The following is a 21,522-nucleotide window of genomic DNA, read 5'->3' on the forward strand; positions in this document are numbered from 1 at the left end:
TCTCGGAAAATAAACATTTTCCGTACGGCAAAACTAGGCCATCGAGTTACGACTGCGACGACGACTTAACCAACGAGTTTCCGTTTGTGAGAAATATTTTTATAGCATATAATAATATCGTACACGAAAATAATAATAATAATGTAATATTGTCGATGTGTATCAACGACTCCGGTCCAAAACTCTATTTTAAACTATTTTTTTTCCGTTTACCCTATAAAGGTAACCTACCTACACTCATTAGTTTATTGTAATTTATAATGTTACGCAACGTGTTACGGCGGTCGTAATAATAATTACTACCTCGTTCACAGTCACCTTAATAAAAATACGTAGGTATAGACGATACAGTATTATAATTGCCAGTAGGGCTCGTTTCTGTGATTTTACGATGTTACATCGCCTATATATTATTATAATGTTATAAGGTACCTCCACCAGTTTCGTGACCAGCCGATCGACACGAAAAAAAACAACACCTACTGACCTATGTATTATTTTAAGCTGTGAAAAGTGTACACTAGGTAAGAAGGCTAATAGCCTTTTGCCAATCTGTATTAGTAAATGCTAGCTTACGCCCTGTTGTTTACATTGAAGACATTTTATCATGCCTACATCTGCGTTTTTGTTAAAATGGTTTTGTCGGCGTGATCGGAAGCGTAACAACGCTATGAGATGTTAAAATCTCGAGTATTTGAACCATATACTATAGACTATAGTAATTTATTAGTAATATCATGATCGTTAATAAAACAGCGTAGGTAAAAACATCGAAATTATACCCTCTTCCGTTATTCGATTTTAATTTAATTTTTATTCTTTACGGATTGTAAGTATTTTTAAACTTGATATTACGTAATATACTAACGCACAACCACGAAAAATTTTATTTCGTTTAAAGGTTCGTTAAGAACAACATTTATAATGTCGTATAATATACATAAAATAATCATTTGCTTTAAAGTCGAAATCGCAATAATAATTGTTGTTTCTACAAATCGTTTATTAAAAATAACCATCATCAGTTTAAAACTGTTTTTGCGTTAACAACGAGATCGATTATTATTAACTATTCGCGATGATCATAATTATACTGTTTACCGAAAAATAATAGGCAAAACAAGATAGAATTTATTTTTAAAACAGGTTATACATTAGTCTATAAGAGACATTTTGCACATTACCCACTACACTCGCGCACACATACATCCGTGGCGTACAAAATACGATACTATATAATATTACTACTACTATGATTATTACTATTACTACTACTACTATATCAGTATTATTACTATATATTAATATTCTACTACTACTACTACTATTACTACCATTACTACTAGTTGCACGCAGCGTTTAGTACGAAGATGCGCGCGCAACACGGTACGATAATTATGTCGTGGAAGGGGCAACACTGAGAGCGATCGGCCGCCGCCACGCTCTGTCGTATCACGCGTTCTGCACGACGCCCATACAATTATCAGCCGCGGTCGCGTCCGATTTTGTTGCCGTCAGGTTGCCGGTAGAGCATGTAGTGTCGTTCTATCGTTCCGCGCTCGACGACGTAACAATAAAAACATACTTATTTTTCGATCTGTTGACATAAAATACTACGATCCGAGAGTTTTGTTATACATAATATTATTATTAGTATTTTCGTTTCGTTTGCATCGCTAAATAATAATTTTACAAAACCCTCGTTTGACTGTGTTCGCGTGGTACGGTGCGGTGCGTATTATCATTAATATTTTTTTTTATCGTCTTCCTCGTCGCCCGGGAAAATCGTGTTTTCCGCGTCTTCGTGGATTTTTGTGCGCATTGTGTGGTGATTAAAAAAGAAAAACCAGTTCGTCGCCGTCGTTACTTCTGTGTACGCGCGCCGTGTACGATTTGACTCGAGTAGATGCATCGCCGTACGAACATCGTCGCAGCAAACACGCTATCGTCGTCTTGACATTGACAAACGGATTTCTTATTGCCGAGCTTACCGAGCACCGCGGACGTAAAATCTCAAAGGTACAGACTTTTGATGTTTAATAATCAAGCACACCGGTGGACGCCGAGGTGTTTTATTTATTTATTTTTTGGTTTTAATACCATCGTAGCATGTTGGAAAAAAATAATTGAACCGGTAATTGACGTTCCTCTGCTGAAAATAAAATTTCATTGCATAACGTTTGCGCACAGTATATACCTAACGCTATGTCCTCATAATATAATATGTACCGATACATGACAATAATATTATCATCATCGTTAGATAGCTACGTAATACATGCTAGGTACGGTGGCGTGCACTAAGGTTTTACATAATAACTAATAAACCCAGGCTCGTAATACTGCCAATACTGGTCGGACAGATAACGAGTTTTTTTTTTCTGTTCTTAATTTTTTTTGTTTCGTCTATACCTTCGTTCACTGTTCGCGTTTAATTTGCTGTTATGCAAAACAAGTCGGTGGTGTAATAAGAACCATCGAAACGGCTATGATGATAATATATAGAGTATAGACCCCATCGAAGGGTGCAACCGCGCCGGTGCCTGATGGGGTGCACTTTACACACCGACTGCGTGGTCACGAACAGGTGTCACCCCGTCGACGTGCGAAAAAGAGGGTCCGTCTGTAACAGGCAATTGGGTATGCAATAATAATAATAATAATAAAGTAGTCTGTGTGTCGGGAAAACCGTGCATGGTGTAAAGGGTGTCGTGGTGCAGTTTACGATGTTTTGTTTTTCTGATTTTTTCGGTTTCGCCGCCGCGTACGGCGAAAAAACGAAACGGAGTAACCGCGCGCACGCACATACGCATAACGTCGCAGCGCGCGCCTCGAAAGGGTTGGCCGCACTGGTTATTGGTCACGCACGTCACACGAGCTGCAGCAGGCTAGTCTGTGGCGTCGTCGCCGCTGCTCGTATTTCCTGTTCCGCGATCATAACGATTGTGTCGTATATAATAATAATAATAATAATATATACGCAGTCGTGTAGTGTGTTTGCCCGAAGCGGCTTCGGCGGCTGTTGCCGTAGAGGAAGAGTGGTTAGGACGCGCGGCGTGTGGTGTATTTGGTTGCGTCGGCGGTGTAGTGTGCACCGGGAAGGAGTATGCGTGCGGGCATGGACTAGGCGGCCGGTGAGAGAGGGCTCCCGGAGACGACGGCGACGAGATGCGTTCTTTTCCGCCACCGCCTCCCTTTCTCGTCGAACGCTATTGTCCTACGGTTGACCTTGACTACACATACGCACACACATACATTTATAAACACGACCGGATTCCGGACGGACTTCCACGACGTAGCACACTCACTCGCGCACACTGGCCGCCGAAGTCGGTGTATGGTCGTTAGTTGGAAAAAAAAAATACATAATAATAAACTCAAATGATATATTTTTACGCGTATTTCCCGGCGGTGCGCGTTGTCGCTTAGGTATTTTCCTACCATTCGTGTTTCGGGGGGGAGGGTCAAGGTTTTTTTTCGCATTCCGTCGCCATGTACTCCGAGATCGCCGCGCGCAAGACGCGCATCACGTCTCGGCGTAAAAACACTTCCCGTGTTTGTTGTTTTCGCGAATTATCATCCTCGGGGGTTTCTTTTTGTTGTTGTTTATTTTTCAGTTTCCAATAACAACACGCACGCATTCGCACTGCAAATTTTGCTCTCAATGATCACGACAATAATAGTAATAATATTATAACGATGATAGCTCTCTTTCGAGTTATAAGCAGTAACGACGGACAGAGATAATAATGTATTAATATTTTTACTTTTGCCGAATGATTTTCTGTGTGTCGTCGCGAGCGCGCGCGTAGGAGAAAAATATCCGTCAGATGGATTGTTATGGACTCCTCGCTGCATAGTATAGGAAGTGGGAAAGACGACAAAGAAGACGCACAGTGCGGAGCGCGCGTCATGTTTTTGGGAAGCTGCCGCCGCAGCCGGTGGAATGTAACGATGGGTCTACAACACTATGGGTTAGCGACGGCGGTGCGCGAGGGGGTTCTGAGATGGCGGGTGGAATTGATGGCTGCGCGTTGTGGTGCGGTGGTGGTGGAGGGACGACGAAAAAAAGGAAACGGCCCCGTTCCCACGGTTCGGTGTCTGGGGCGCCCCAGTCAGTGTGTGTGTACTTGTATGTATGTGTTCCTCTCCCGTGTTGTGTCGGTGGTGCATGTGTGCAGGGAGAGGACAAGGGATTCCTTATTTTTTTTCTTCACTTCTCTTTTCTCTTTATGGCTGCCGCCGCCGCAATCACCGCACCCCTACGACACCCGACGACGTTGAACACCTGCTCACTCCTCCTCTCATCCCGTCACAGTGCACAAAAGGGACGCCCCCGCCGCGAACACCGCGTAGGGGAGAAAAATCTTCACGAGATGACACATATTTTTCTTTTAATATTTTCGTCCCCCTTGTAGCCGTTATGCATCAGCATCACCATTCGGTGTTTGATTTTTATTCGTTTCCGAACGTCGGTTGTGACCGGGTCGTCGTTTTTCCAACATAACCTAACCACTACAGGTCGTCCGGTCCGTCATTCACCACGCTTGCAGGTGGCCGACTTTATAGTCTTTGGGTACGTGCAATTCTTTTTTCTTATTTAAATAATGGTATTGTGTCATTGTGACATAATGTCCGCAGGATATCGGATGCGCGCGCGCGGTTAATAAGGTCAATTTTTTCCATTTCACAATCGACGGGGAATTATACATATTTTATTTATTGTACCTTATACATATTTAATTAAATAAATTATAATTATAGTTTATTCAATGTAAATATTGTCACTTCCGGTGATCCATACCTAGGCAAGCATACAATATGTACTCAATTGACATACAACATGGCCTGTTAAGAAATAATAAAGTGTAAATTATTACGATATGGTTTTGTTCGAGGTTTTGTTGTTTCCCCCTATAAAATCGTAGAGGGTTTTAGTTTTACCTTTTTTCACTCTACTGCTTGCACCGCAGATTTTTGTCGTGCATGCAAAGCAATGACATGGAAGCGCCGTCATACAACTCATACAAGCCAAGTGAAACCCGTTTCGGTCTCCTCTCTCGACATATGGCGATGGCGGCGGGGTAACATGACCTGTTGCTGCGCGCGCTGCAGAGCGGAAGTTCCTATTATGTGTGTGTGTGTGTGTGTATAGTCCTGGGACAAAGAACAGCGTTTGCCGCCTCCGTTCAAGGTTAACCGCCGTCGCGTCTCGGTTTTCCTTCTGTATGCATGTTAAGGTATCACGTGTGTGAGTACTAAACGAAACCAAAATCAAAAAATTTCCACCCATATTCGATATCCTGTTCGGCGTTAAAGAATACCAATGTGTGCATGAATAGTCGTCTTAGTGGCGCTCCTGCAGCAATGTCGATTGTAAATATTAAACAGCAGCCGACACTGCTGCAGTTTGTGATTATTATAATAATATCATAACGATATTGAACGACAAGAATACATTAATACCGTGGTATTCGGAGTAATGAATATTCTGCACGCTCATTTAATTTATTTTAGTATATGCGGCGACCGTCGTATTCTACAACGGAAGAATATTATAATATTACACCAAAAGAGGGCACACACACACGCGCGCGCGCGCGTGATAAAGACAACCGCGGTGAGAGTATTGTGCGGTCAAAAAGAAGCGTAATATTTGTAAAATATTGTTAAAATACCTGCGACGGTCCGCGCACTCGTTTCCCGTACGACCGGAAGTGTGTTTCTACCGCGGCGATGGGGATACATTACACGAATTATTATGATTAATAAATTGTGCTATGTTGTATAGGAATTTTCATGTTTTTTTGGTAGGCAATGACGGGAAGTACACGCCAAGAAGTTTTTGTGGTACGCGCCCGTTGTTTTACCGTTCTATTTTTACGATCCGTGCGTGTCTAAAACCGTCGTCGTCTTCGTTGTGTGATGTCGGTCGTCGTCGTCGCTGTGTCTATTATGAAAAACACAAAATAATAATATTATTGGACGACGACGACGATACTATTTCATTTTTCTGCCTAAAAAACGAGCGCACTGCGAATAATCCTATAAATATCATTAATTTTAATCTCGTACATAGACACGTACGCTCAACAATAATAATTTATCACTATCAAAATAATACAAACGACAACACTATATACGTTATCATGACAAACGGGTTATTTCGTTTGCGAACTACGATTTCCGTACCATTTTGAAGGACCGATGGACATATTTGTATTATTATTATTATTATTATTATTATTATTTATGTTTGACGCAGTAATGAATGGATAATTTTATAGCAACAATCGCTTGTCCGAATATTATTGACGGAAAAATGTTATCGTACTAAAAAAAGTAAAAAATAAACACAATATTTATTAAAAATTATAATATTATAAATTTTATTTTAAAACAATAGTCGAGTGTATTCGAGTCGATTTCTAGTTCCTATGGCCGTTATTTTGAATTTTCATCCTTCGCCAAAGACGATAGTTTTTCCAGCAGTGGCGTGCCAGATATATAATATGTATCATACAATGTGTTTTTTTTTTTTAATTTTATTATTTTAAATCTATTTCACTCCATTATATTATAATCCAATATTTATCGTGAACATTCTTCTGCGTTTTACGGAGGTGAACCTATATCGGTTAACCTACTAACGACGATACGATTATACGACGTACAATTATACGCGTTGTATTATTATTAAATATCATATGAAAACGATTGTTATTTGTTAATAACAATAGTATTCGATTATAATAACGTTGTATTCTTGTATTATAGTTCGACAGTTACTGCCGTCCGATAACTGTACTGTAAAAATTATATTATATAGTTTTTATCGATATGTACATCGCCGATTTCCACGTCAGTCCGTCGCGTTGTCGTTTAATAATAATTACCATATTTACAATATTATTTATAATTCTTGGAATTACTCGTTATTTTTAAGCAATCGTAAATGTTAATTTATTACTTTATTAGATAACACTGTCGATTTTCTTTATGTTTTGAGCAATCTCTATTCTGTTTCTTGTCATCTGTATATTTTAATTGTAATTTTTATCTAATTGTGCCATATATTTTTTATTCTTTTAATTCAGTGAACTTAAATAATTTATTGAGGCCGAATCATTGTTAATCGTTCCAATTTCCAATCGTCAGTGCAACGGTTTCATGGTAAAATCAATAGACAAAGATAAAATCATTTCCAAGTAAAAAAAATTATTTCAACTTTGAATCAGCGTATCATGCTGTTATATTAGTTATGTTTTAAAGATCTCATAAACAAATATCAATAAAATGATTTAGCAGAAAGCAATCCCCGCTTTCATTGCATTCAAAGAACCTTTATCGTCTGATGTGTATATAGTAAATATTAATGACAACGTTGGGAGACGTTGTTTGACTGAGTACCGAGGTGGTATTGGTATATGTAGTGGTTCTATTATTATCGGCCGATAGTCCCGCGGTTAATGTCCGGAAGGGTTTGCATGTATCTATTTTTAACCGTTCAATTTTTTTTTGAGGCTTTACCCCACTGAGCCGGAAGAGTGTAAAATAAACTAATCTCCCCAGAATATATTATTTTAATGACTGACTGTTGTTTCCGACAAGGGTTTTAACTTAAATTCGGCATTTGCTGTAAAAAAAAAAACTCCTTCTATATTAGGAAGAAGTAATACGGGTTATACCTTATACAGTAACTTCTATGCGGAAGATTGATTAAATTATTAAATAGTTTACGTTCCAAAAAGTGTAAGTTAAAAACACAAGAAATATTAATTTGTATGTACCAAAGAAATAATTTTATGGTTAATCATTGATGACTCGTGTATGATATATGAATTAATAATGCGTTGAGCAAATGTATATTATATCGCCAGCTCACGAAAACTCGTTTTGAATTTGGGTGACGATAAAATTATGCACTATTTACCTATTCTATTTATTATTATTATTTTCTGTTCCATTTCCTCTTCATGGCGGCGGTTCAAGGTTTTTTTTGAAGGTTCTTATTTTTGACAAACACCGGAAATCCCGTTATTTCGTTAGTTCGTCCCCTCGTTTTACCTGCCATCTTTTCTAGGTTTAAGTTCGAGGGCAATTTTCGCGCTGTCGTAAAAAATTTACTAAGGATATCTTATCGGTATAGCTGCACAGGATGCGCACCGTACAAGACGACCTCCGGTCGTCCAAAAGGGGAACGAAGAAAAATGTACTAATAACGTGCATAATAATGACGTGGCGTATACATAATATTGAAAATACCGGAAGTGCCGGAACGGAAACGCTGTTTAATGTGGTTATGCATCTACCTACTACCGATGACGGTTGGTAAATTATAATAACAATAATTTTTACAATCTAAACTGAAAGAAATAAAGTTATAATAATAATTATGAGCTCATGATGTATCTTATCGTTGATCGCGTAATCGGTAATCTTTGAGGCAACATTAAATCGTTTACATTATATTATGTTATATTATTGATATCACGTTGGGCACTGTTTCAGGAAAAACGGTAGGGTCTCTTAACCCTAATCCCTTGCCCCGAAAATCCAACGAATCTTCGAAATCCTTACATTATTCTCAATGCTGGGGACGACCTTAACTGGACATTTTGTAAAGATTTGTAAGATTAGTTAAATTTTCGAGATTAGGGTCTCCGTCTCTCCTAAAAATGTCTGGTCCCCAGGATTAAGAATACTGAATAATACTGACCGGTACACGTTTAAGACTTGTTTAGGGGTTGAGACTATTGGAGTATTGGAGTGTATTGGTAGGCACAAATAGGTTTCTCATTTTATTTTTTACGATGAACACAATATTTTTTATTGATTAATATTTGTTTTTAGTTTATTACTACAATACTACTATTATTATTACGTGCTGGTAAATTGCATTTTCGCATTTCTGTTTTGACGATTTCCGCGTAGACGATCACCTTGCTAGACTAACACGCCCACACCGTGTGTGCGTGCGTGTGTATCCCCACCGGAGACAGCTTGAAAAAATAGAAAAACCTACACACGTCGCGAACGCGTGCAAACCGGCGGCGCTGGTCGTGTTCGTCGAAATTACGTCACGCATCGGTTTTTTCCTCTTAAAAATTGTGTTTACCCGGAAAACGACAATGACCGTCGAGACTTCGAGAGGATGAATGTGAAAATGTCGCGTTTATTAACTCGTTTTCGTTTAATTTGTACTTTTTTGACATATTTTCAGATAATTATTTTTCTGCATAATCGGTCTGGACGTCATATAAAATATTACAGGCGGTAATCGTCACCGTCGCGCTGTTCAACAAGTCATCAATATGAATGTCGTAAAAAACTAAAAAACCAATAGATGGCCGTTTTCTTTTTCTTTTCACTTACTGAACGTATTTTTGTGTGTGTGTGTGTATGTATATTCGTATAATATAACAACAAAAGATCGGCCAGGTCCATCCGCCTCAAATAGTAATAACTAAAAATATATCTAAATATATCTCCGGTACGTACATATTTCATTGAAAATTCGGGAGGGGAGGATAATCTAGTCAAAAAAGACGAGCTTAATTTTTATCTTCTTCCCCGCGGGGGGTTCGCGATCTGATATATTATTATACATTATACAATTATATAGTTAAACGTATAAGTCTATCGTTACAATAACTTATAATATTTTACCGTCGTTAATATAATATTATAATGTCATTAATATTTTTTTTTTACGGCACGTCGTAATGAAAACTGTTGTTTAATCAGAAGCGTACCGCCCGCCACTGTTTGTATAACAAACTTGCACGTCCTATGCGATGGCGACGGTCATCGTCCGTTTGGGTATAAACAAAAGGCTGCACATATTTCAGAAAACGCACGAATTCCAACCGCTCTCGCTTACGAAAAGCAGCAGGCTGCTGTTTTACGATCTCGATGATAGCGTAATAATTGATATAATATAGTTATAGCATCTATTTTGTTAAACGTAAATTGTATTACGAGCATCGAACAACAATAAATAACTCACTTCTCGTTCTCGGACATAATATCAATAATATGTTTGTTGACGACGCTATCTAAAAACGAAACGTGTAATAATAATATTATAATGCAATAATGTTTAAATTAACATAATATGGCGTAGATAAAATTTGATAAGCATAATACATGAATACAGTGTACAACGAAATATCAGGAGGAAAATGTCGGAAGAATGTAATTACCGCGCCGCCGCGTAAGAAATAGCGTTTCCGGCTGCGCCCGTTTCTCGCGAGCACACACACGAAACATAAGCACTACTCACTACACATTGCCATATACACACACATAATAACACACACGTACTTTATTATGCTCGAACGTGTATAATATGGTAATCAATTCGTTTGACCTTCCTACCGGGTGTACCCGGATCCTGGTTCGGGCTCGAAGCGCATACCCAATACTATGTGCTAGTGCGCAGTGCATTAAATGGCCAACGGCCGAGGAAAGTTTGCGCGAACTTGGCAATGTTTTTCCACACAGCTATAAGATCATCAGACAGTATAATGTTTTTTTTTTTTATTAGAAGTAAAACTTAAACATCACATGTCATTAGCCTAGTATAAATTATAACAATAGTAGAAAAAGAAAGGTAAATTCACAAAGAGTATTTGAACTTAGACTATGGTTAGGTTAGCTTAAAAGATTGATTTTGATTAGATATGAAATAATTTTGGGGAAGTTGTTTTCGTTGAGTGCTTCATTCATATTAGATGGTACTAAGTTGTTTCTGATGTCCGGATACTTGATAATAATGTGTTGAACTGAAAGGTTGGTGAGGCATTCGTCAGTTCGTCACAAGTGGGCGGTGTATCTTTGCTAATGAGGAAGTATAGTTTTTCAACCGTTTGATTTATTATCAATTCGTTATAAATTATAATATTGAGATTTACCGTTCTGGTTATTATTATTGTTGGAAACGGCCCTATATCTGTCTTCCGAGACTGTAGTGAGTACCTAACGAATATAATAAAGCAATTTATAGCAATAATATTTTACTTAAGTAACATTTCGTTATCGTCACAATTATTATTGTGTTCGACCTTTAGCTACTCGGCTGTGTGTGTGCGTTCGATAACAGTGCGAGCGCAAACGCCGCAAACTATCGAATTTTAATATTAATATAGTAATAAATAATAATAATTAATATTATTGTGTGATATCCAGGTGATGTACAAAAACAACATTATTTCACGCATGTTTTTTTACACCGCGTAATAGTCGTACGGCATTGCGTTCTCGGTGAATACGCCGGGAATGACGACGACAGGTGTGTTTCTTTATAGTCTGTGGAACTAGAAAGGCGATAATGTTAAACTATAACCCTATATCTACACTATACTACACAAGCGTCTCATAGGTATTATACAACTGCCTGATAGAGAAGTCTGTGTATCCCTCGTATAATGTATACTGTACACTGCTAAGTATCACTTGCCGTTTGACTCACTTTAAGATCGACGTGTTCAGCGGCTGTTTCGGTCACACCACACTGTATACACATTAACAATATTAAATAATAAATTGTTATCCCTCGAGTGTATAACGTGTATGGTATTTACCAACGAGACTATAGCCGTGTTTGTCATACATACGGCGACTACTAGCAAACAGTAATAATTATTGTAATGCACACACATACGCGCGCACGCACGACACGAACGTTCTGATGTCGTTAAGGTTGAGCTGCGTATGATACAACAATTTAATAATAATATGACCGGTTTGGTCGGGAAACGACAAAATATAAAAAACAAAATAATGAGCCGTCGTCGTTGTCTCGTTAATACTAAACGAGTTTCGCGATACGGTGACGAGGACGGCGACGGCATTTTAATAATAATAATTGGATTGCTGATAAAATTAATTGTATGCAATGTACATTTTCGACGACTGACGAGTAATTTTATTCGTTCGAAACGTTTGCTGGTTGATAATGATACTGAAAAATCGGTTTTGTCCGGGAGACGACGATATCCATTAACACTGCGGTATTTTAATATTATTGTTGTTGTTCAAGGAAACCAGAACGGTATTTTTTCCGTGTCAAAGCACGCTTTGTGGTTTCCTGGTTTCCTGATAGAATACGACCCGGCGGCGGCGTACATTTCGGAATCGATGACACATGAAATAAATAACTATTAAAAATATTATTATTTACCGTCGAACACGCCTTGTATAACCCCTCCCTTCACCTCTCTCCAATCAAACACACTCACACACATATTGTGCGTAAAATAATATATTATGCACGTATAATAATGATTGTACATAATTAAATATAACGCTATTACTTATTAGTTATTAGTGTTATTACACATTTCATAATATTATACCTACCTTGTAAATATTAATGACGTATTTTTTGTCTCGGCATTTCTTGCCTCCGCACTGGCATCAGTGTTGACCGTTCCGGGAACGAATTCGACGTATACGCGGAATTATACAGTGTGTTGCTTAAGCGTCTATCGAAGTCAAACCGGAGCCAATTAACGAAAGCGGAAAGACTAAAGAGCGCCATATCGAACAGAAAATTATGAATTTTTTTTATATAACTAAAATACGAGACTGAATAACGCGATCGTCGTGATATACGTAAAGTGAGCTTCAGTACTCTCCAATGAAGTTATGTAGGAAAACGGAAAACGGTGGTTCATCCTGCAGCACCTGTGCTGTATTATGTAACGTACATAGGGCGTTAAATTGACTTAGAAGTTTGAAGGCATGTTTTCTATTCACGTACAATACGATTTTAACGTGTATACTTTCTGATTGCTCTGTATAATATGAGCGAGTTCGGTAAAAAATAATATGTTATTCGTTCGTATACGACACGAAGGAGCGTCGTGTATAAAAAACGATTTAGGTTCCACTTTGGGTTATCGACCATCGGGGGTTATCATCATCCGTGGCAACAACTGCTAGCTTATCACTTATTCACGTTCCGTTTTTGAATATTCGTCGTCGATTCAACTAAAGTAAAAACGGCACACGCCTATGGTAACTAGTACTGTGCGGTTTACTAGGAATTTATCGTAATAATATGGTACAAATCAACATCGACGTGCATTTCCGTCATAAGTTATTATTTATTATCAGTAGTTATTAATCGGTTTCGGGCACACGTACGTGAGTATTTACAATCTTGCTTCCGCACAACGTCGTCTTGTAAACCTTTAGAACACAACACTATCGCACAATAAGTTATTCAGCGTCTCAAACTAGGTTTGATTGTCCCAGCTTTACTCTCTCTCTTTAAAAATACCTTAATATTACAGCCTACACTATGATAGTATCATTGATTAAATATATATAACATTTAATCAATGATAGTATGGTATAAACGTATTCTGTATTTATACCTTACATACTCTGCTGGTCGGTTTCAGATTTTTATGATCTAAATCTGTACCTTTCGTGGAAAGCGAACAAAAATCTGTTGCGAAACGATGGCTTCTTTTTTCGGCAACAAGATAATAATAATATAATACCTGCTATGGTACGCCCCGTAACGCGTTGCGCAATAGTCGCGTGGGAGAGTATATAGTTATAATTTCTTACGTATATTCTCAGTTTTTTTCTTTTATTTTTATATTGTATCTTGTTTCGGTCTTTAGACCTATAAAATAGGCAGTACAATCGTTGACAACGTCTACCATCATCATGTTGTGAGTCGATTTCGTTTACGGTGCGCTTCTTTTTTTGTACCATCTTCGTTCGACAATAGGGTTTAATAGCTGCATGGTACCTATATTGTATAATATAGTACCTACTACCTAGTGTGTGTAATTTGTGCGGTTTATCGAGTTCGTATAGGTTGACGGAACGTGAAAAAAAAACACAAGACAACGGTACAGACGACGACCGAAATGCTCTTGTACGATAATATATATATATAATATGTGTAGAGGGAGAACAGATAAACACGACAATGTAGATAGACACCTATATATATAAGTGTATTATATAAAAAAACCTACATACCGAAACATACGGATGCGCACAATAGACTGTGAGCCAATACAGCATCAGCAGCACCCGGGACCGTTATGGAAATAGGTACAAACGCAACTTATTTTGGCAACATCGGTGGATTGCTTTCAAACTCATGCATCCGAATATCCGTTTTGTTTTTCTTTGCCATTATATTATTACCTATTGAGAATTATTTACTGTCCGATCAGAAATCTGGCCGATTTTTATACATTTTAATATGTCTTCTCCTGGTGATCTCAACTGTTTTTTGATCGTCTTGTTTAGGTTAGGTCTTATCCTAACCACTATAATAGTATAATGTTGTATTCTCTAATCTAACTGATATGAATAATCTCAAACATTTTATAGCTGTAATTAATACCATTTTATACCTGTAATCAAATATAATTTCAGCAGTTACCTATTCTCAAAGCGGAATATTTATTGTCCATAGACCATAATAATTCTTGTTGTATTGACAGGTGTAATAATTTTTTATTTTTTTTTTTATGTTTCAGATCGATTCTCTAAAGGCATCATGAAATTGATGCCCCTGACTCCGGGTCAGGTGTCAACGATAACGCGGCACGGCGGTGGCGTCGGCGTTGGTGGTGGCCTAGGAAGTGGCTTAAACGGTGGTGCGGCAGTCGGCGGCGGTGCGACCAACGGTAGCACCACCGGCGGCCCGGGCATGACCAACAACGCAGCCGCCGCGGCGTTCGTGTTCAACAGCGGTGCAGCGGCCGCCGCTGACCTTTTCTGGCGTTACCACCATCACCATCCGCACCACGGTGGCGCCTTTAACTTTCCGCCTTCGCCAACACTGTTACCTCCCACACCGTTCCCGTCGCCACTCGACTTCAAACACCACTTGCCAGCCAACCTTAGTGAGTGTAAATACATACTATCTATATCCTTAGAATTCGTTCTCGAAAACATTTCATTTTTTTTTTCGAATAAATAAATGAAATGTTGTGATCGAGAACCGGGTTATACGAATTTTGTCGTAATATAGACACACACTCAATACGCAAGACACGTGATGTCTTGGGCGGACTTGAAACACTAGTATTTGATTGTTGTTTTCGTTTGTGCAGTTACCGACCCGAGAATCTGGACCAAAGAGGACGTGAACGCTTTCATCCAGTGGGCTGAAGTCGAATTCGACTTGCCGCGATTCGATACCGAACTGTTCCAGATGAACGGCAAAGCGTTGTGTTTGTTGACCAAACAAGACTTGGGCGAACGGTGTCCAGGCGCCGGTGATTTGCTCTACAACGTGCTGCAATTATTGCGGCGTGGCGGTGACATGATGAGCGCCGGAAGTGCCGGACACCTGCCCGGCAGCCCGGTCGCCTCGCACTTCCCTTTTAGCCCCACGTGGTGTCTGCCGGCACCGTCTTCGCCAGCCGTCCTCAGCCCGGCCCCGTCCATAGACAGCCAGTCGGACAGCCCGCGCCACCTGGACTACCACCATCAGCAGCCACCGGTCGGCTCCACCACTACCACAGTCGGCCACCACCTCACACCCAGCGTGTCCATATTCCCGACGACTCCGACAATTGGTAAGTCGTAAATTTTAAATGATAATATAATTCTGTATATTTCCTCCCACACGTATTCCCTCAATTCAGTAGAATAAATGTGTCATCGCTTCGTCTACATAATGTGTGTTCTGGTGATTTGACAAGTTAGGATTGAAATTAAATTTAAATAAATGCATATAATGTAATTTCTACCGAATATGCGCCCTGTGTAAAAGCTCCTACTTGTCGAAATCGCAACAATAATATTTTGTGTTTTCCATTTAGGATACTCGAACAATGGTGGCACCAGCTCTGGCGGCAGCAATCAATCTGATTCCGACCCAGAAGAATCGTCTGCTAGCAGTGGCACGCTGAACTTACCTCCGCCCACGCCTACCACCCCATCTTCGTCAACATCACCTCCGCCATACTCTCCTTCTACGCCCAAACAGTCTAACGGAAATATTTTCTTCCCGTCTGGTGGCGATTCAAACTCAATCGAACCAAATACAAGTATGTTGCTGTTGTTTACCAAACAAAATCGTTTCGATTACTTAACACATGCCTCATTGTTTACAGATGGTCGACTCTTGTGGGATTTCCTACAGCAACTGCTGAACGACGGTCAACAGCGTTTCACTGGCTTCATAGCGTGGAAAAATCAAGAAATGGGAGTGTTCAAGATTGTCGACCCCCCGGGCCTGGCCAAACTGTGGGGTATACAGAAAAATCACTTATCCATGAACTACGACAAAATGTCCAGGGCCTTACGTTACTATTACAGGGTAAACATCCTCAGGAAAGTGCAGGGTGAAAGACACTGTTACCAGTAAGTTAATGTTTTATATTTTTATTCATTTCCATGTGATATTGTTAATTAACATCATTTTTATGTTTGTTTTTTATCTGTAGATTTCTTCGTAATCCCAGCGAATTAAAATGCATAAAAAATATATCTCTATTACGTCAGCAAATGGCATCAACACCTCAAACTCCAACTACAACTACACCCAAACTCGAATCAACAGCAGGAGATGTATCTGATGAAGACTATAAACCAACCGACTTAAGTATGCCATGTCCACCCAGCTCATGGCAAGAAGGACCTCAAGACTTGTCGACAGCGTCGACTAGTTCATCAATGCAACTACAGCTCAACATGTCTACTTCGATGACCCAACCAATGTCTTCCGGAATGACTAAAGCAGCTCTTAAACTTGAACAAGCCTCATAGGGCAGCCGCCAGAATCCTCCCTCTCCCACCGTGCGCCTTTCTTAAATCAGCGTATACAAGTTTTACTCAAGAAAAAGTCTTTATTATATATATATATATATTTTTTTTCTTAATATGTTACCAAGTTGAATGTTTTATTTTGTACGCTAACCACGAACTATTTCCATACATATTTCCTAATGGTATGTTCGGGGTACAATCCACACAGGGTATTCTATTATATCCAAAAAAATAATAATAACTACAAGATTTAGTAAACTAAATATGTCAGAGTTATTAACAGTCTCAGACTGCGCCAATGGCACATCCCTTAAGACTGTCCTACAACGAAATATACACAGTGCAACGAATATGATGCTTGCATCCGAAGAATGTTACGTTACCAGTAGTATATTATGAATTTTTTTTTATACTTAATTTAAAAAAAAATTGACTGACATTATTAAACGCAGTTGACTAGTTAAAGTTTATGCGAGAAAAACACGTCTGAGACTTTGGATTATATTTTTATACAGTTATATATAGCCCAATATATTTTAAGGTTTAAATTTTTATTATGTATAAGCAAATAGGTGATTGATAAAAACAAAAGTGTCTTCCTCAGTATAGAAAATAAAAAGTTGATAAGAATAAATAGCAATTAAAAAAATATGTTGTTATAATTTGTTGAATTATGTACATATGTCTATTTAAATAAATTTATTATTATTATTATTTTATTATTATACATACATAATGAATAAATGAATATATATATATATATATAAATATTTTTTTAAGTGTATTAACTTAATCAAATACCTCATAAGTTTATTACTAATTAGGTTATTAAAAATTGTTAAACAAAACTAAAATACATTTACTTCATTGCCTAAATTGCAATGTTTATGCCGTAATGTCTTTCAATCACGTACGGCCGAATCCGTACATGTTTGTGTATTATATTATAATTATTTATAACAATTATATCATATTGAAAATGTGATGCCCAAATTTGTTCCGTACAAACACAAATTAACAGGTTTGACTTGTGTTGGGTAATTAAATTAAAATAAATATGTATAATTTTTTTTATCTACTTTAACAAGACTTGTTGTTTTTGATGTTCATTTTATATAATAATATATGAAAGTATAAATAACTGTTGTATTCAATACATTTTTAATTTTAAGCTAACATTCCTCGTAAATCTAAATCTTTAAAAAATTTTTTTTAACATATCATAACTTTACAAAATTACATTATTAGAATCATTTCAATAAAGTCAATAATATAACATACGGCAGTTAAATATATTTTTAAATTTTCAAAATTTTTTCTACCTATAATGTCATCAAAGAGGAATTCGTTAATTGTATTTGTAACACGACTGTGTAATTGACTTGCTATTTGTGGATAGTTCAATTTTGTATTGATTACATTAATAATTATAAATTTTTTTTTCTTGTTGTATTTTGTAGTAGTATTATTATATGATGTGGTCTCATATTCAGGGTTTAAAGAAAATACATTTATATAATATTTTATTTTAGAGTTTATATACATTAAGCTCACTTGTTGTAAACTCACGGGTAAAATTTTTAAGAATTTGTTTTTTTTCTTTTTGGAAACGATTTTCATTGCTTGTATGTTGTTTTGTAGAGGTTTAAAATTATTACTTATTGATCTCTAATATAAAAGAAAAATTAAAAATTATTAAAACCCTAAAGATAATAGTTATTTTATAATACATACTATATTATGTAGAAATATATTGATTTTCTTTTTTAGTAACAAATATAGAATCAAATACCTGAGATGTTTGTTGCATATATGATTAAATAAAAATAAATTTAAGATTTTTTGTTGTAAATATTTATAAATAAAAATATAAAATATTGTATAATATTTTGAAACAAAAATTGTTTGTTTGGTTTTGTCATTTTATGAATTATATTTTAATAATATGTATATTTTACATTAAATTAATGTACTTACATCTAAAGCCGATCACTTACTACTAGCTATTGAGTACTAGTAGAAATGGGATTTTAATACTCTAAAAAAATAAAAATAACTTAAAAATCTCAAAAAATACACTATAAAACTGCATTAAAATGATTATAGCTTAAACATTGGAAAAAAATTTAAAATTAATACTACAGTAGTGTGTTTTTATGTATATATAGTGCAATAAAATTAACAATACATAACTAGCTTTTAACGCCAATAATTTGAGCGGAAAGGCTTAGCTATAGTAAAATTGTTATTGGCGATAATTTGTGATATTATGTAAGGTATTATTTGTATCGTCAATAGTTTTTCAAAAGTCTCCTGTTAATCTAGTAACTTACTTGTCTACCTACAAGAAAAATTATAAATATAATTTCGTTATAGTTTTTGGCAACTTCTAACCTGAACTGATTATTCCTTTATAATTATCCCTTCAGTGACTAATATAGCCAGTTTGAATTTCATTATTTCACACTAAGTAACAACTAACTACTTTGAACACACTAAAAATGTTCATGGAATAGGTATAAAAAAAAATACACAACAAACTAGTTACTTATTGAACAGTATGATTACCAGGTCTTCCAGCAAACCGGTTGCATTTTTTATTTTTTTTTATTCTGTTTGTCTTATCAAATGATCTGATTTATACTGACAATTTAATTCAATTTATTTTGGTCAGAACACTGCAAATACCATGACAGTTCCATTTTTATGTTCTACAAGAGGATAGCATACTGACTGGAAAATGTAAATTGTAATGATTTCCGGTTAGCACATTAATATGCATAAACATCTGGAACAGATTTACAGTGGAAGAAGATATAGGTTGAATGGACTGTGTATGCTCAGTGTTTATAGAGAGAAACTCAACACGACTCAAAGTCTATTGGAAAAGTAATAGACACTTAATATTATCTACATGCATATTTTAAAAATATTAAGATGGTTAAAAAAATTATATATTATTTGAACATTAAAAAAAAATATATATATATCACCACAATACAAAGAACTCGCGAGATCATAACGAGTGTTAATAGCTGAGGATTTAAAAAATGTGTTTAATTCTTAGGGAGAAACTTGAGTTTGGTGACCCAACTCCGACTAATAAAAAATAATTTAAGATCATCTATAGGTGATGATAGATTGGATTCACTTGTTTTAAGCGTGGAAAAAGATGTGGTTGATCAATTAGATATGGACAAAATAGCAACATTATGGGCAACTTCGAAAAACCGTAGAATTAATATCTAATTGAATGTATCAATAGATGAAGTACCTATTATATGTTTAAATATTTTTATACAAATAATAATAATATTATAATTTGTATTAATAAAAATATTTTGTTTAAAACTGATATTATACTTATTACATTTTCTTATTTAAGATTTAAAATACACATTTTTACTAATTTGAGTAAATGGAATGTAGAAGTTGTAAAATTATGATATAATTTTTTTCTTCGTTTATTGATCTTAACCATTGGCAGCTGTTTATAAGGGGAATTACGGTTGACTGAGGGAGACATTACATGTGTGTTTTTGGGTCGGGATTTGTCGAAGAAACCCTGATGGTCAAAATAAATGGTATAAATTAAATAATAATATAAATATAATATAGTAGAAAACATATTCGAGCGAAGCGAGAAAAAAATTTTTCAGTCGTCAAATTCATTGATCGAATTGATAAAAGTATTATCTCGATGACTCGATACTGCTTTTTTAATATCTTGCCCTTGGAAATTATTTTTCAGTACCGATAAACCATAAAATTATAAACTATTATTTATTATATATTAGGATTCAGGACATTATGTTATTACTAAAATTATTTTTATTATGTATTTATATAATTTTTAATGCAGAATTATGATTGATATAATTATTATTATTTAATTGTTCTGTAATTGTATTATGGTTATTATTGCATCGTTGACGACAACGAGATTACGTTATGTCGAAATTGATTTGTTTTATTATTACTGAATAAGTGTCAATTTTTATTATTTCATCTGCCATATTTAACGAAGGTGGTCATCCCCATAATAATAAACAATTTTTTTTTTTAAAACCAGTGACTAATTTTATTAAAATGTATGAGCATTTAGTATCGCGATACTCCAAAGCAAAGTATCTTGTATCTAGTATCTCGAAATCTCGATACTGCTTTTTGTGTATCTTGCCCAACCCTGTATACAGCGATATTGTAATCTTCGTTTAGTCTGAAACTCAATTTTTTGATACCCATGAATTATGATATTATATAATGATTGTATATAGGTGCTCAATCTGTGACTGTGGCCTAATTAATGTTTATAACATTTTATGGATGATCAGGGGCGTACTCGAGGGGGGGGGGGGTTTGAACCTCCCCCATGACCTCACTAACCTATGTGGTCTTGTGCGTTCGTGCTTATACGATATATAATATAACTCACAGTACCAATTTTCTAAAAAAAAATATTTTTTTTAAAGGAAAAAATAAACAAAATATATTTATTTTAAATTTATGTCCACATGCAATATATTATAACGATTGCATGCATTATCTGTTAAGAACTGTAAAGAAGATTAGATAAGTAAGTAAGATAAGTAAAACTAGACCTCCATCAAACATCAATGTTGATAATCTATCAAAATTTTTGAAAAGAAGGTGATAAAGTCCCAGTGATAAAAAACAAAATGTTCAACCCCCCCACCCCCCACCCCATTTAGAAAACTCCAGAGTACGCCTCTGGGATGATGGGCATGGGGAACGATGAGGGAG

The 21,522-nt window shown here is 36.3% G+C and overlaps 1 protein-coding gene and 1 long non-coding RNA gene across 4 annotated transcripts; one reads left to right on the plus strand and one right to left on the minus strand.

Moving 5' to 3' along the window:
- Positions 1–1,480: 1,480 nt before the first annotated feature.
- aop (ETS variant transcription factor anterior open) lies at positions 1,481–17,900 on the plus strand. Of its 3 annotated transcripts, none has more exons than XM_015517095.2 (6): positions 1,481–2,019; positions 14,517–14,891; positions 15,096–15,563; positions 15,810–16,037; positions 16,104–16,353; positions 16,437–17,900. In XM_015517095.2, the coding sequence occupies exons 2-6, from the start codon at positions 14,537–14,539 to the stop codon at positions 16,756–16,758; spliced, it is 1,623 nt and encodes a 540-aa protein (XP_015372581.1). In that variant the 5' UTR covers positions 1,481–2,019; positions 14,517–14,536; the 3' UTR covers positions 16,759–17,900. The 3 variants fall into 3 exon arrangements, with proteins under 3 accessions (XP_015372581.1, XP_015372583.1, XP_015372582.1); XM_015517097.2 differs by having other exon boundaries at positions 1,482–2,019; positions 14,517–14,885; XM_015517096.2 differs by lacking the exon at positions 1,481–2,019 and adding an exon at positions 4,435–4,576.
- LOC149056411 (uncharacterized) lies at positions 10,585–12,978 on the minus strand. The gene is made up of 3 exons (XR_016191399.1): positions 12,364–12,978; positions 10,917–10,980; positions 10,585–10,842 (listed from the first exon to the last, which is right to left on the minus strand). It is a non-coding gene; the product is annotated as an uncharacterized LOC149056411 (long non-coding RNA).
- Positions 17,901–21,522: the final 3,622 nt, after the last annotated feature.

Source organism: Diuraphis noxia, unplaced genomic scaffold (genome assembly GCF_037042655.1).
Source record: "Diuraphis noxia isolate RWA-SAM2 unplaced genomic scaffold, SU_Dnox_SAM2 contig0004, whole genome shotgun sequence".
Lineage (NCBI taxonomy): Eukaryota > Metazoa > Arthropoda > Insecta > Hemiptera > Aphididae > Diuraphis > Diuraphis noxia.

Excerpts from the sequence above, each read along its gene's own strand:
- aop (XM_015517095.2), top strand. The coding sequence starts at position 14,537 with ATGAAATTGATGCCCCTGACTCCGGGTCAGGTGTCAACGATAACGCGG. Across the intron at positions 15,564-15,809 it reads CCCGACGACTCCGACAATTG|GATACTCGAACAATGGTGGC; the intron begins GTAAGTCGTAAA and ends TTTTCCATTTAG. Across the intron at positions 16,038-16,103 it reads CTCAATCGAACCAAATACAA|ATGGTCGACTCTTGTGGGAT; the intron begins GTATGTTGCTGT and ends CATTGTTTACAG.